The 15,859-nt window shown below is 41.1% G+C and overlaps 1 protein-coding gene across 4 annotated transcripts in view; it reads left to right on the top strand.

The window, feature by feature from the left end:
* The window catches only part of LUZP2 (leucine zipper protein 2), a 153,420-nt gene extending 138,001 nt beyond the window's left edge, over positions 1 to 15,419 (top strand). For 3 of the 4 annotated variants that reach the window (XM_033928685.1, XM_033928687.1, XM_033928686.1), the window contains 3 exons: positions 3,885 to 3,977; positions 12,217 to 12,294; positions 14,933 to 15,419. In XM_033928685.1, the coding sequence (XP_033784576.1) occupies positions 3,885 to 3,977; positions 12,217 to 12,294; positions 14,933 to 14,986 (225 nt within the window). In that variant the 3' untranslated portion in view covers positions 14,987 to 15,419. The remainder of the gene's footprint in view (positions 1 to 3,884; positions 3,978 to 12,216; positions 12,295 to 14,932) is intronic. The other variant, XM_033928688.1, reaches the window with a different exon arrangement.
* The last annotated feature ends 440 nt before the right edge of the window (positions 15,420 to 15,859 follow it).

Genomic DNA, 15,859 nt, shown 5'->3' with positions numbered 1-15,859 from the left:
AAATCTGAGGGAGAGTGATGAGCCACAGTATCTGTAGCATCTAAGCAAATTTAGAGATGATGAAAAACACTGCAAAGCCTCTAATGATCCTAAATACAATTTTGTTTTTGGCTTTCACAGCAGGTGCTTTAATTTACCCTTTTTTTCCATCCCTGATATCTGATCATTTGCAGCACGTCGCAGTGAGGCTGGCAGCATTTTTCTTACCGCCTCTACTAAATATCTTATAAGGTATATTACTTTGCCTTCATGTAAAGATCCACACACACACACACGATACGAAGCAAATGTACCAGAGCAGCTGGAGTTAAATAATAAAAAGTTTAACCCAAGACCATTCTCCGGAGCAAATCCAATAAATCCCATGCCTGGCGCACAGGCACCTTCTTTAACCATATGTGGCTTTGTTTTTTTTTCTTCATTTACATTAGCCTTAGGTGGTAAAGCTTAAGGGAAGCACTGGAATGAAAATTCTATCTTTGCAGAGCCTTCCTGTCTCTTTATCCTAAATAAAAGTGAAGGGGAGACAAATAGGCTTTACGGTTTTAGACAAAGGGACAAATTCTCTAGGCTGCCTGCAAGCCTAAACCAGGGAAGAAAAAAAAAAAGGGTGAATTTCAAGAACAGAATATCTAAAAAAAAAGGTATTTAGCATAGTAACTGACAGCACATAAAGACCTGAATGATCCATCCAGTCTGCCCAACTGATTTAAATGAAATTGTCTTTTTTCCTAGATATTTCTGGGCCAGAAACCCAGAACTCTGCCCGGTACCGTGTTTAGGTCCTTTCTACTGAAGTCTCCGTCAAAAGCTCATTCCAGCCCATCTAAACCACCCCAGCTGTCAAAGCCCTCCCCAGTCCCCATCCTCATCCAAAAGGCCTCGTATATGGGACACATCCATGCAAGTCTGCCCAGTACTGGCCTTAGTTCTTCTATATATACCATTATTTTCTGATTTGAGATCCTCTGTGTTCATCCCATGCTTTTTGCTTTCACCGTTTTCCTCTCCACCACCTCCTTCGGGAGCACATTCTAGGCATCAACCACCCTCACCATAAAGAAGCATTTCCTTACATTACTCTTGATTCTACCATCCCTCAACCTCAAATTATCTGAATCATCTCTCCCCCATCCCTTCCAACAGCAGACAGATGGAAGGACAGGGCAGAGAGTAGCACTCCTTCCCCCTCCTCACTGGCTGAGTTGCTGCCTCTGTACCCAGTTTCCACAACTTGAAATGCCAAAGCGACACAAAGGTAGTATTCAAGTCCCCTTTCCCTTGCTCTGGCCTATAGTGAATTTCCATTTCTGACAAAGCTTTTCATTTTAGGGCTGTCAACTTCTGTCATTTTATTCAAGGCAATCTGATTCAGCCTTCCTTTTACCTCACTTCATGCATGGGCAGATACACCAAAGCTCAGTTACTACTGCTGTGCTTGAGATTTAAGACCAGTGAATGAGGATTTTCTTGAAGGTTCCATTCATATCTAGCTGACATTATCTAATCAATAAATAAAATTCATTTTTCTGCCTCTGTTGTCAGGTCATTTTACTTTTTAATCGTGCGGGGTTTCCGCCTCTGGTTTTTGCTTTCCTCTTTCGTCTCTTAATTCTCTTCCAGGTTCTCCTTGTCAATCTGGTATGCTCATCATTCATCTTGCCTCTACCTCCTTATTCGCCCTATCTAGCATAACACCTGTGCCCATATCCTCCCCCTCTGTCCCCTCCATGGGTCCAGAATCCCTCTCCCTCTGTAAATTCCAGCATCTCTTCCTCTCCCTCCCCCCCCCCCCCCATCTTTGGCTCCAGCATATCTATTTCACCATCTAAGTCCCAACTGCTTTCAATGCATATTCATTGGGGGGAATCCTGAAAACCCGACTGGAATACGGCTCTCGAGGACCGGAGTTCCCTACCCCTGTCCTAGATGTAGGTGCAATTCTAGAGCCTACCCCAATTAAAGCCAATTAAAACAGTTAAAATTGGCATTGGTAGGCGCAATCCAGACACCTAACTTACAGAATCTGGGCCTAACTGCTGTTCTACATATAAAGAGTGTGTGTCCTTTATAGAACAGTGCTTAACACTGATCATTTCTGGTGACCATTTTTGAGTGCCATTTATAGAATTTGCATGTATAAATGTACATCATATTGTTTGTGTGCATATTACACTTGTTGGTCTTTAGGGCACACTTTCAAATAAACAGCCCTGTAAATTTTCATGCAACAATGTGGACAGATTGTCTGCATTTGAAATGAACAATCTCGAAGCAGATTCATGAAGGGCGATAAATTTCTGTAGGCATCTATAGATTGCCTAAGAGAATCTACAACTTTCTGGGGCTGTAAAAAGTGAATAGCTTTTGCTTACTTCGAGGTTTTGCATAATTTATAGATTTACAATTATTATATTGTTTACTTGGACTGAAGGCAGCATGAATTGCACACTCTGACTCATTGCTCTACTGTAAACCATTTCTAATTATACTGTATATGTGAGATTGTGTAGAAGCTCCCTGCAAGAAGTGTTTTATTGGGTGTCCTTTGCAATATTGGTACTTGGGCTAATTGCTTCCACAAGGAGGATATTCTCAGGCAGTTGGTTGTTTAAGTCAATAAAAATCCTCTTGAACTCTAATGTGTAGTTCAAAATACCAAAATCAATATATGCAAAGTAAGACATATATTTTGCATTACTTGCCGGTTGGACATCAACTTGTCGTATGAATGAGATTTACCAAAGTAGAGTCTTGAGAGAGAGTGGAGAAGACAAGCTAAATCACAAATATTTCCTTTGTTACATTTATACTGCAAAAATAACATGATGACTTACCTAGAAAGAATAGAATCACCCGAAAGTGTTGAAGAAGCAGAAACTTTGTTGTCCAGTGTTATCAATGTGGGCTACTGTTAAGATGGGTTATTTACCACTAATTTATGTTATTGTAACACATGTCCCATTGTATGTAATGAGGTCTAGTTATTAATAACTGGGATTAACAGTGCAAAAAATCCATGTTTTTAACAGTAACTTTCCTTAATAACTTCTCTCAAATTTTGTTCCATCATATTTACAACTTGAAAGTTAATCTGACTTCCAAGGCTAATATATCTCCAGACAAAACCGTGTCTATTTCTCCTGGTGCCTGAATTTTGGCAACGTTTATACCAGCCATCAAAAAATTTGTAGGCATAAATAGAACTGAGAGATGAGGAGAAAGTGTGGTCGGCCGGGCCATATAGACCTTGATTCCATTTGAGCTTCAGAGCTCAAAATATAGGGGTGGAGTTCAGACATTTCATTGAAAAGCTTCCCATCCAGACTTATCTTAAAATAGCAGTTTTATACTTCATTCTCTTTTTTTTTCATATTAGTCGTTATTGTATTTTGCATTCCAGCGTCCGATTAAATGGCTGTAACCTAGGATATACATTTTCTGAATGTGTTGTTCCTACAAGGTGCAGAGTTTTATATGATCTGAAATGACACCACTGCTATTCTTGAAACTGTTGAGTGAACATGGAAGGTTAATATGAAATAGAATTCAAACAAAATCAGAATTAGGACGGGAGGCATTTTGATTTATCCTCATCCTGTAATTGCAGTGTAGAGATCACATGTATATCATTTAATGTGTTATATTATGAGAAATAGTAAATATAAAGTTAGAAGTCTGTTGCTTGGAGAGGAACACCATAAATCAGTAGATTTCCAATTTCCAGAGGAGAAATATTGATAAAAATTTATGTCCCCCTTCTCCAGAATATGGAACGTCCATATCAACTTTCGCTTGTTTCTTAAATCATTTGCTTAGCTCCCTTCTGCCATTAGACCAGCTTTCAGCACCACTGATCTCTCTTTCTCTCTCGTTTATTTTAGCCCCCCAAGAGCTTCTTAACAAACCGAAGGACCTTTCACACAGACTCAGCGAAAGAAGAGAATCAAAGTGTCCAGGACTGTGGGTCTCAAGATGTAAGACCAATGTATTTGGGAATTAGAAATTAATGCACATTGTATTCAGATATGAAATTCTCAAAAAACACATTTTAATCTGGTTTTTAAACAGTCACGGCAAAACACATTGGAAAAACTCTCCCAAGTTGCTCTCAGTAGACGAGATTGAGCCTGTTGTCCAGTGAAGCACCTCAGAAGGAAGTGTATGAGCGTTAGAGCTTTTACCGCTGTGGATGACGATAAAAAACCCTAACAGGGCTTCATAAAAGGGGGGGGGAGGAGATAATTTAATGTACATAATCAAAAAATCACTAGAAAAGACAGAAGCTTGGAAAGGACACATCAGATAAGTTTATAAAATCATGAGTTGGGTGAAACAATTAAATAAGGAATGGTTGTTTAACCTTTCAACCAAAATTGAAATAAGAGAACACTCCATGAAAACAACAACTTGAGCAGATTGAAAACATATCATATCATGAAGCATTTAAGGAAGCTCTGGAATCTGTTCCTGGAGGACGTACTCAAGCCAGTTAATATAGCTGGATTCAAAAGAGGTTTGGTCAGGTTCCTAGAAGAAAAGTAAAAAAAGAAAAAAAATCCATGTAGACTTTAGAAATCCATTGTTCATCCCTGGAATTGAGCTATGACAAATAGATTTCCTTTTTGGGATTTATTGAGTACTTGTGACCTGCTCTGGTTACTTGAGGGATGCCTTAATGGGATTCGTTATGCAATAGAAAATTTAAAAAGTTGAACTTTTATTTAATTAAATAAAGTGTGGAGGCTCATTATGAGCTAGATATCATATTTATTTAAATGCACATTTATATTTCCAATTAACCCTACTTTGTCTGGAATATTATATTTGTGGGTTGGATTGTGGGGTTTTTTTGTTTTTTTTTTAATTATCCGTTCTCTCTGTCTGGCTACTGTTAGGGACAGGATGCTGGGCTTGATGGACTTTGGACTGATTCAGTATGGCTTTTAGAAACATAGAAATAGCAGATAAAGGTCAAATGGCCCATCCAGTCTACCTATCCTCAACATTCACTATCTGCTTCTCTCCCTATTGGCTAAGGCTCTTAACATTTGCATCTCCTCTTCCTATTGGCTAAGGCTCTTTACACCTGCATTGTGAGGTCATAGAGCTTTATGGTTATAGAAACATGATGGCAGATAAAGGCCAAATGGCCCATCCGCAGCATCCACTATCTCCTCCTCTCCCTATTGGTTAAGGCTCTTAACATTTGCATCTCCTCTTCCTATTGGCTAAGGCTCTTTACACTTGCATTGTGATGTCATAGAACTTTATGGTTATTGAAACTTAGAAGCATGATGGCAGATAAAGGCCAAATGGCCCATCCAATCTGCCCATCCACAGTAACCATTATCTCTTCCTCTCTCTGTGAGATCTCACATGCCTATCGCAGGCTTTCTTGAATTCAGACACAGTCTCTGTCTCCACCACCTCTTCCGGGAGATTGTTCCAGGCATCTACCACCCTTTCTGTAAAAAAGTATTTCCTTAGATTACTCCGGAGACTATCGCCTCTTAACTTCATCCTATACTCTCTCATTCTGGAGCTTCCTTTTAAATGAAACTCGACTCATGCACATTTACACCATGTAGGTATATTAACCAATTGATATTTGGATAATGTGCTTGACATCTGAAGATAGGACCCGAGAACATGTTGTTGACCTTCTTCTTGCTGTTACTGCTGCTGCTGCTATTGTTGATCTAATAAAAGGTGTTGCAGCCTTTGTAAATTCCATATTGTTTGGGTTGTGTTAAATGACAGAGACATGACTGATCCTCACCAATACATTCAAGAACCTTCAGGTTGATTCGTGCACTCTCTTTGCCACGGTCTCCCCCCCCCCCCCCCCCCCCTCTTCTTCTACCCTACGCTGTGTAAATCGGTCAATGAAGCAATCTCTTCTTATAATACTATTCTATCCTCTGCTTTCGACACCCTTGCACGCCCATGTCACGTCCTGTAAAGTACACCAAACCCCAGCCCTGGCTGACCTCTAAGATCCAAGACTTATGTTCCTGTGCTCTAACTGTGGAATGGCACTGGCTGAAATCCCACGCTCATGCTGACTTTCATCGGTTAAGTCTCTCTTGTTTGTACCCTTCTCCTCTACAGCCAACTTCCGACTCCATCCCTTCTGCCTTGCTGCGCCATATGCCTGGAACAACCTGCCTAACTCGGTACGATGGGCTCCGTCTCTGGCGGCATTCAAGTCCAGGATGAAGGCCCACTTTTTCGAAACTGTGTTTAAGCCTTAACCCTACTGTGTTTAAGCCTTAACCCTACCAATTTGTAAAGCACCACATTTGTTTGTCATTTCCTCTGTAGCCCACCCCCAATTCCCCACCCTCTCTACCTCTTCTCCCTTTGTTTTTCCCCACATGAACAGCATATATTGATTTACCATTTTTGTCCAGTGCTCTTTCATAATTAGATTGTAAGCTCTTTCAAGCAGGGACCGTTTCTTGTGTGTTTAATATACAGCGCTGATTATGTCTGGTAGCATTATAGGAATAATAAGCAGTATGACAGGATGCAATGAGGCTGAGGAAATGAAAGTATGAGACACACCCTGTCAGAATATCTGAACAGTATGGAGACATTCCAAGATCCCTGTGAATTCTTGATTGACCTCAGTTGTGGGCATAGTTTCTTGTTTCCTCATTTCCCAGTTTGTCTACAGAGCTTTCATTCACTTGCAGAGGCACTTTGCTTCCCTCAAACACTGTTATTTGTCATCTTGCAAATCTGTTAAATGCACACGAGTGAGGACAGAGAGTGGCAATAGAAGAAAAGCAATCTTCCAGGCTATTGCTTTAAACTGACAATATTTCAATTTAAAGAATTGGCACGATGAAGAGAATATTATGACAATTCCATTCAGTATCGCAGGGAAATGTAAATAATTCTTTGAAATGCCATCACTAAAACCGAAGGTCAGTGTTCAAGCAGACCAGCTCTGATGTGCTTTGCTTATATTTACAATTTTTTTTTTTTTTGCTTCAGATGGCATAATATCTTTGCCTTGGCGCATGGTGTTTCATATTCCGGAGCGGTTTGTAATCAAAAAGCTTCAGAATCCATCTGAAATTTTGATTGCTGCACGAATGGCTCAAAATAATGCATAACAACAACGTGAAAATTGTGTATCTGCAAACCAAGTGCATCTCGGTTATCTTCGTGAAAGCTTAGGTCACGTAGGTCTGTGCCATTTGCGTGGCCATTTTTCAAAATCATTAAAAGGGCCAATCTATATCAGAGTGCACGCATCTGTTTGCTCCTTGTATAGACCAAACAACAGGGTAATGGCACTTCACAGATAAGTGTCCACTTACCGATGAGAGTGATAGCAGAATGCCAGGTGCTGTTCTGTAGGGATACATGGAAGTGGCTCAGCATTTAAATGCAAAGGGGCTACAGATGGGTGGGCAAAGAGTGGAACTACTCCTTACGCACAAAAGCTACAGAATACCGTTAATTAATTGCACTTATTTGACTGCATTTATGCCAGGTGCGGCTCTGGCTCATTGTTGGGCAGACTGGATGGACCATGTGGGTCTTTACCTACCGTCATTTACTGTGTTTACTATGGCTGATGCAAATACAGGTGCATAAATTTTAGGATGGGTTATTCTGGTATTCTACAATTTATTTATTTTAGCATTTATATACAGCTTATAGCCCAAGTGGTTTACATTCAGGTACTCAAGAAGTATTTTTCCCTATCTGTCCTGGTGAACTTACACTCTATCTAATATACCTGAGGCAATAGGGGGATTAAGTGACTTGCCCAGGGTCACAAGGGACAGTCTGGGGTTTGAACCCACAACCTCAGGGTGCTGAGGCTTTAGTTCTAACCACTGTGCCACGTTCTCCTCCAATACAATGGAGGAAGTGAGCCATGTATAGAACAATGAAGCCATTGAAACATAGAAACATAGAAAAAGACGGCAGATAAGGGCCGCGGCCCATCTAGTCTGCCCACCCCAATGACCCTCCCCTATTTATCTCTGTGCAGAGATCCCACGTGACGATCCCATTTCTTCTTAAAATCAGGCACGCTGCTTGCCTCGATCACCTGAAGTGGAAGTCTATTCCAGCGATCAACCACTCTTTCGGTGAAAAAGTATTTCCTGGTGTCGCCGTGCAATTTCCCGCCCCTGATTTTCCATGTATGTCCTCTTGTCGCCGTCGGACCTTTGAAAAAGAAGATATCTTCTTCTACCTCGATACGGCCCGTGAGGTATTTGAACGTCTCAATCATGTCTCCCCTCTCTCTGCGTTCCTCGAGTGAGTATAGCCGTAATTTATCCAGCCATTCCTCGTACGGGAGATCCTTGAATCCCGAGACCATCCGGGTGGCCATTCGCTGGACTGACTCAAGCCTCAGTACATCCTTGCGGTAATGAGGCCTCCAGAATTGTACGCAGTATTCCAGATGAGGCCTCACCATGGATCTATACAATGGCATAATGACTTCAGGCTTGCGGCTGACGAAACTCCTACGTATACATCCTATGATCTGCCTAGCCTTAGATGAAGCCCGCTCCACTTGATTGGCAGTCTTCATGTCTTCACTGATGATTACCCCCAAGTCCCGTTCTGCAACAGTCCTTGCTAGGATCTCGCCATTTAGGGTGTAAGTCTCGCATGGATTTTGATGAGGTTGGCTCTTATTGGTGGAATGAGGCATTATGACATCATAGAAAGGGACTTGTATACTGCCTTTTTGTAGTTTTACAGCCATATGCTATGGACCTGCACCAATGTGTATATTTTCAAACAGAATGACGTGTAAGGATGGCGATTCACCCAATGCAGGAAAATGAAGGTCTACATTCTTAGATCTTTCCCATCATGAATAAAGTAAACAAAATACTCGCAGTGACTTTATATGATCGTCTTCATGTTTGTTTGTGGGGGTTTTTTCCTGGGGCTGGTCCTCATTGATCATTATCAGCCAAGATGCAGCTGCGTACACATTTTCCATAATATGTCCAAATGTAATGATGCATAGGCACGTAGACATTTCCCAAAAGGGCATGATGTATGGAACACCGATCGAGAAAAGAGGGGGTTTTAAGAGAATCTCATTCCAGTCAGAAATGGTCCAGTGAGGTGAAAAGTAAACGAAAGCTTTCACTTCATAACAAATATAGGAACTCGTACAAAAATGGATAGGCAATGAGATTTCCTTGTCTGCCTAGTCATCTAATATACTTTGTGTTGGTCTTTTTCTTTTCTAGGCTCTCTGATTTCAAAAAAAAACCCCAAAAGGATATTTTATTTACTGCCCTTATCATAGGCTCACAGAAAAAAAGAAAAAAAAAACCAAAAACATAGGACAAGGATCAGTGGACCGAAACAATTCAATGTTCCTAAGCAACCACAGCATTTCACTTTATTATTCTATTATCTTTCTCAAAAGCAAAATATTTAATTTCCTGCTGTATTGTAGCAAGAGCAAACTGGATTTTTAATTTCATATGAGCCCTGGGTTTGGCCTTCATTTGTTTTTAAATGGAGGCAAAGAGGGGAAGAAAGTGGTAAAACAAACAGTGGGCATCAAATAAGCCCATTTTGCACAGGAGCTCAACATAGGACATAGGACAGCCGGGTCAATATGTCCCTGTCACCCTATGATCTGCCTTTTGTATAACATGTATATAGATAGCAATAAATGCATGTTTTGGGTGGGAGGGGGGTCATTTTAGAAGCCAACTCATGCAGAGAGTAGAATCAGTTTGGGGTCCAGTTACTAAGCTATGGTGAACGCTAGCATCTGCTTATTACAACTTAAAAGGGTTTGTCATGGGATGGCCAAGTGTCGACTCCACCTCTGGAATACCCATAAAATAGCTGGTTTCAAGTTGGGCACTAAGGCCTGGATTCCGTATAGGACGCCCATTCTCAGAAGCTGCCTAAGCGGCTTATGAAAATCACACACAGGCATCCTACAGAGAATCACGCCTACACCTGCCTAAGAACCCGATTCTATAACCGACGTCCATGTCACAGGCGCCAGTTAGAGAAAGGTTGGCGCTGAGCTTATTACGGCAAGGGATCTCCTTGCCATGATAAGTTTAGCGGCAACCTGTCCCCACCCCCTGTGAAGACTACCGGCAGGAGGGATGCCCAATCCTTCCTTCCGGAACCCTCCCACTCCTTCCAAAAATTGCCGGCAGGAAGGATGCCCAGTCCCTCCTGTCAGAAACCCCCACACACACACACGTATATTGTGGGCATCCCCCCCCACTGGACCCCCCTAATCCACTCCCTTAGACCCTCCTCTGTCCCCCCAACCTCCCATACCTTAAATCGTTAGCCGGCTGGAGACATGCTTCCTGCCTCCAGTCGGCTGGCCCGCCTTCTCATAATTGGCGGGCCTGCCCCTTTCCGGCCTTAGGCAACTGGGCCAACCAGAATCATAGACCCAATTCACAGTGCATTCTGGGATGCACTGGGAGTGGCCTAAGATTCCAATTGGCTAGTACCCATAGGCCACTCCCACGGGGTATCTATCCTTCTTTATGAAATAGCCCTGATATAAGTGCATTTTTTGTCACCTTAAACTAGATGCCCAGTTGTAAAATTACTTATTTTATCCGCTGTTCTCTTATTCTGCATCAGTGAGGCGAAGAGAGATTCCATCTGGTTAATGATTCAAAGCAGTGAGTCCAATATAGCCACAGACCCTACAAACTGATCGTGCTTACAAACATTTTCCTTATCTGTGCAAAACTTACGGCTCCCCGTCAGGAATGCAGTGTAACAACAGCATGGTAATTGTCCATTATACTCTTCCACTGTAAGGAATATACTTTAATGGACTATTAATTGCATCTTTTCTTTTACTATGATTGTAAGGTTGCATACTTGGCAGCTCTCTCGGGCTCTGAATTGTACATGTTTCAAAAAATCAAATTGCTGATTACACTGATATAGCCTTGCTCAGTGCATTTGCTGCTACATGACTTCCTAATTAAAATTGCATAGCTTCGTAAGGAAGATGCATTTTCCAATTTGATCCTTTTATTTATGGATAATGAAGATTCATCCCTTGTAGATATCAGTCACAAGCTGATTGTTTTAGCTGTCTGAATTTACACAAACTTCAGTAATCAATCTGCATGAAAACAAAGAGCAGATTATGCACTGCAGAGAAAACAATGCTCTTTATTTTCATATCTAATGCTCTATTCCTTCCAGTAGCTGTAAGAACAGCGCCATTGCTTTAGGTACCTCCATTTCTTTAAAAGAGAAAATAATTGGTTTTAAACGATGCAGTCAGTTACCACGCTTATTAAAATAAATTAAGCCAATTAACCCCTCCTTTTACTAAGGTGCACTAGCCGAGTTAGCGTGCACTAAACGCTAACACATCCGTAGAATATAATGAGCCCGCTAGCATTTAGCGCACTTAAGTAAAAGGACCTACCGCCACTTAACTTACCCCCCCTTTTTTTTTTTTACAAAACCGTAATGTGGCTTTTAGTGCTGGCCGTGGTGATAACAGATCAATGCTCATAGGAATCCTATGAGCGCCAGAGCTGTTACCGCCGTGGCTGGCGCTAAAAACCACATTACGGTTTTGTAAAAGGGGGGGGGTTAGTACACCATTTGTAGAATCTGTGCCTTAATGCTTTTGGGGCACTGATGCAGAAAGACATGAGGTAGAGCTAGCTTCGACCACAAAATTAACTATCCAAACTGTCGCAGTACGCTGGAATCGGTGAGCATGGAAATTTCTGCCTTGTTAAAACTGCAGAACTAATCCTCAGCTTATTGTGAGGTGTCACCTTTCCTGGGTCTTGCGCTGACAGGAATTTGATCCCTTTATGGCATTTCCATACACCTTCTTTGCATCTTGGGATTTTTCTTGTCATTCAAGATTAATTATTCATCCCTACTTTTTTCTTTTTATTGTTTTGTCATAAGATTTGTTTCTTCTTTTTTCTTTTGACTGACAGGAAGGGTGACATTTAAAAACACAAGTTGATGGCATCTGCAATGGCTCCCCCTCCCTTCCTCAACTAACACCCCCCTCCCCCAATCTCTGGTGTCTAACTGTACCCAAGCCTCCTATTTAATACAAAAAAAAATTCCCCCACCTGACATGGCCACCTTCTCTCCCCCTGACTAAAAACCAAATCAAGATGTCCAAAGAAACCAAGAATTCAGTGTTTAATGACATAGTTCTTGTCGATTGCACTCTAGGTGACTAAGGTCTGCCTTGTGAATAATAATAGCTCGTCATCCGTGAACAAGGAGACAGCATCAGATCCAAGCATCGAGGTAACTTCCCCTTCTTCTTAAATGTTCCTTGAAATTTTACATAGGTATTTTATCGCTCCTTTTGCAAAGCTGCAGTAGGAATGGCCTTAGTGCCTAGGAAAAACCGGCATAAGGACACACTAAGGCCATTTCTATCACAGCCAGAAAATGGCCATTTTCTGAATTAGTGGCCACACACTAATGTAAAATTAATCACCAAAAATCATTCATCAAAAAGTGTCAGTGAGAGGACATAATATCTAAATAGAACTATCTGACTAAACTATCAAAGTGAATGGAGAAAAGACCTCAGTGTCCACTGGGATATGGGATAAACTGATGCCCCACGGACTCTCCTGCTTCAAAGTTAAAGCTTATCCCATATCCCAGTGGATTCTGAGGTCTTTTCTCCATTCACCTTGATAGTTTAGTGAGATAGTTCTATTTAGATATTATGTCCTCTCACTGACACTTTTTGATGAATGATTTTCGGTGATTAATTTTTTTCATTATTTATCGCACACTAATGTTGCTGTTATTATTAAAAATTGGCACGTGAGCCCTTACCAACTTCTATTGTAGGAGGTAAGGGCTTATGCACTAATCCGTTATCACGCGCATGTAGCTGTGTTAACTGCGTAGTGCGGAACCGCTCACTCTCCTCCCCCAGACATTCCCCTCTGCAGTAAAATAAGATGTTATTTTTTAATCATATGGTTTTCGCAAGCGAATTACTAAATTACTACAGGATGCATCAGCACATCCTACTGCAAGCTCTTTTTGGCTGCGGTAAGCACGCACTAGTAAGACTGCTACTCAGTCACCTACTGTAAGGAGGTCATTCTAGATTCGAACAATGTATCGCAAACTGTGTGCCATGGCACAGTAGTGTGTAATGAAGAGATTCCGAGTGTGCCGCCAGGGTTTCAAGAGCACATGACGTGTACGCGAGTCTCTCCTCCTCTCTGCCCCCACATGAACCTCGTCTCATTTTCCTTGAGCTCAGGATCGTGTCTAGAGGGCCTCCGAGCATGCGCAGATGTCTGATGTCTGCGCTTGATCGGAGGCCCTCTAGACACGGCCCTGAGCTCAGTGAAGACAAGGTGAGGTTTGGGCGGGGCTGTGGGCGGAGCTGGGCAGGGCCACAAATCCTTTATTGGCGTACCACAGGGGAAAAAAAATGTTCTCCGTAAGTGTGCCGGAGCTAAAAAAAGATTTGTGGGAAGCTTCTAGAAGGTTTGTGTAGCATTTGCTCATTTAAATAATGGCATTTCAGAAAAGCTGCTGCTCACGTGTGCATATCCACAGCACAGAGTTGAGAAGAGTCAGTTGTGGGTGTGGTTTGGATGTGTCTGGAAAATGCGCATTCATTTTCAACTTTACAAGGGTATTTCCTTATGTTCTTATGATTATTGTAAGCATCAGTTAATTGCTCGTTTGGACAGATTTCCCAGGCGTGATTGAGGGGGAATCCCAGTGCTTATCTCTTTGGTGTTTATAATCACTTCACAAATAACAACATTATAGATATAACAGGAATCAAAGGGCTCAGTGGCCCTTACAGAAAAGTGTTTCGCAATGATTTTTCCCGGCACCTACATTTGACCTGCATTTACTGAATTTGGCCCACTGTCACAGCTCGGCTTGTTTGGCAGATATGATTGGAATCTGAAACGTGCATTAATCGATAGATTCTGAAACCTCTGTCAGTCAACTCAGATTTCAGACGTTAGACGATCGATTGTCGCCTCAGTAAGCTTTACCACAATACACGAACATTTCCATGTAACTCGATTCATGGTTACAGTCAAAATTTTTAAAAAAACCTGTGTTCTTTCCCTTACATTTTTTTTTTTGTTTTCAATGCAATGGTGTCCTGTGGTTTGAATTCTAATTTGAACTATCTAATCAATTTCCATTAACAATGCAAGGAAGAAAATGACACTTTCCGCTCAACTGATCCACCCTCTGGTCAGTCAAGGGCCTACATGTGAAGATGATCTGAATACAGGACGAGGTGTGGAAAAGAGAATAAAAGTGTGATAGGACTAGATACATAGCAGCATACATAGTAAATGACGGTAGATAAAGACCTGAAAGGTCAACCAGTCTACCCATTAGTTATACCCATTAAAAAGACATGATTAAATTAACTTGTCTCTTCTTTGACATTTCTGGGCCATAGACTGTAAAGTCTGGTTTTGTCCTACGTTCCAACTGCTAAGTTCACTCCAGCCTATCCAACCATCCCGTTTGCAGGATATCTACCCTAAAGTCTGGCCAATAACATCCTCATGTTCCAAGTTAGTGGAGTTCCCATCGGTGCCCTCCTCAGCCCAATCCTACACCAAATCATCACATATGGGACACAGACCGTGCCTTAGGCTTTAATTTACATTCTTCATTTTCTCTGGGACACAGAAAATCACAATACAAAACCTGCTTTATATTTTTATGCCTATTGCTTAGAAAATTGATGCTACAAAGGTGTCCAAGTTCCTCAACCTTAGTAATCAAAGAGCCTATGTAATAATGGATGTTAATATGAGAAGGTGAAGCGCATAGGACAATCAAGTTATGACATAATGTACTAACACCTAATTTAGAGCAAAGATATAATGAAAGACTTTATTAATTCTTCTTTTATTGTTTTTAACAGAATTCACGTGGCCCTCCAAATGAGAAATTAAAAAAACAACAGACCAAAGTCTGAAGATCTCTAGAAATATGAGTAAAAAGGAAGAAAATCATTGTAAAACAATGTTATGACTGTCAGCAATGTTTATAATTTGCTATTGTCTATGATTCTAGTCTAAAGGCATGGAAATGTAGTAGGTTTCTAAAGCATGTCACTTTTTCACTAAGTCTTGGTTGTTTGTAAAAGTGTCAAGTTTCCAACATAAAATAGAACGGTTAATTATTTTAGCAATAATCCAATGAACAGTGGATGTTTGGGGGGGGAAAATGCTTTGTAATACAGTCTAGTTTTTGAAACTATCATGATGTATGCAACGAGATAATTTGTGTTATATAAGTCAGCTGGTTTTGCAAACATTTGAAATTCAGAAGTTTTATTCTGGATTTATGTGCAAGATTACTTTTGGCGATAATGTGCATTAAAAGAAGCCAGGCTGTTCACTACTTCAGCATTGTATTGGAAGATATTTTCTGTCCTGAAGTTGCATTCCAGTGTTCAGTGGGCACCACAACCTGATTTTGGCAAGAGTTCTTCAGTTCATGACCCCCCCCCCTTGATGGCTAGGTATACACATGCATCTTCCCTGTAGACATTAGCACAACTTGCTCAAATGATTCCATTTGAGGAAAAAATTGATTCCGTCGTTCCCGTTTAGACAATGGCTCTGATTAAGATGAGATCATCTGCCATTCCCACTGAAAATAACATTTGAATAAAGCTCTGTTTTCCTGGTAAATCTGGAATGCAAGAAAAGACATCTAGCTTGTGTCATTCTTGGAAGACTCTTCTGTTGCTTGCCAAAGAGCTAAGATGTTACATCTTCAGAGCTTCAGTTATTATACAACCTTTTTGTTTTACTTGATTTAAATTAGGAACTAAATAGCCTAA

The sequence above is a fragment of the Geotrypetes seraphini genome, chromosome 19 (genome assembly GCF_902459505.1).
Source record: "Geotrypetes seraphini chromosome 19, aGeoSer1.1, whole genome shotgun sequence".
NCBI lineage: Eukaryota > Metazoa > Chordata > Amphibia > Gymnophiona > Dermophiidae > Geotrypetes > Geotrypetes seraphini.
This window is presented reverse-complemented; position numbering and strand designations above follow the sequence as displayed.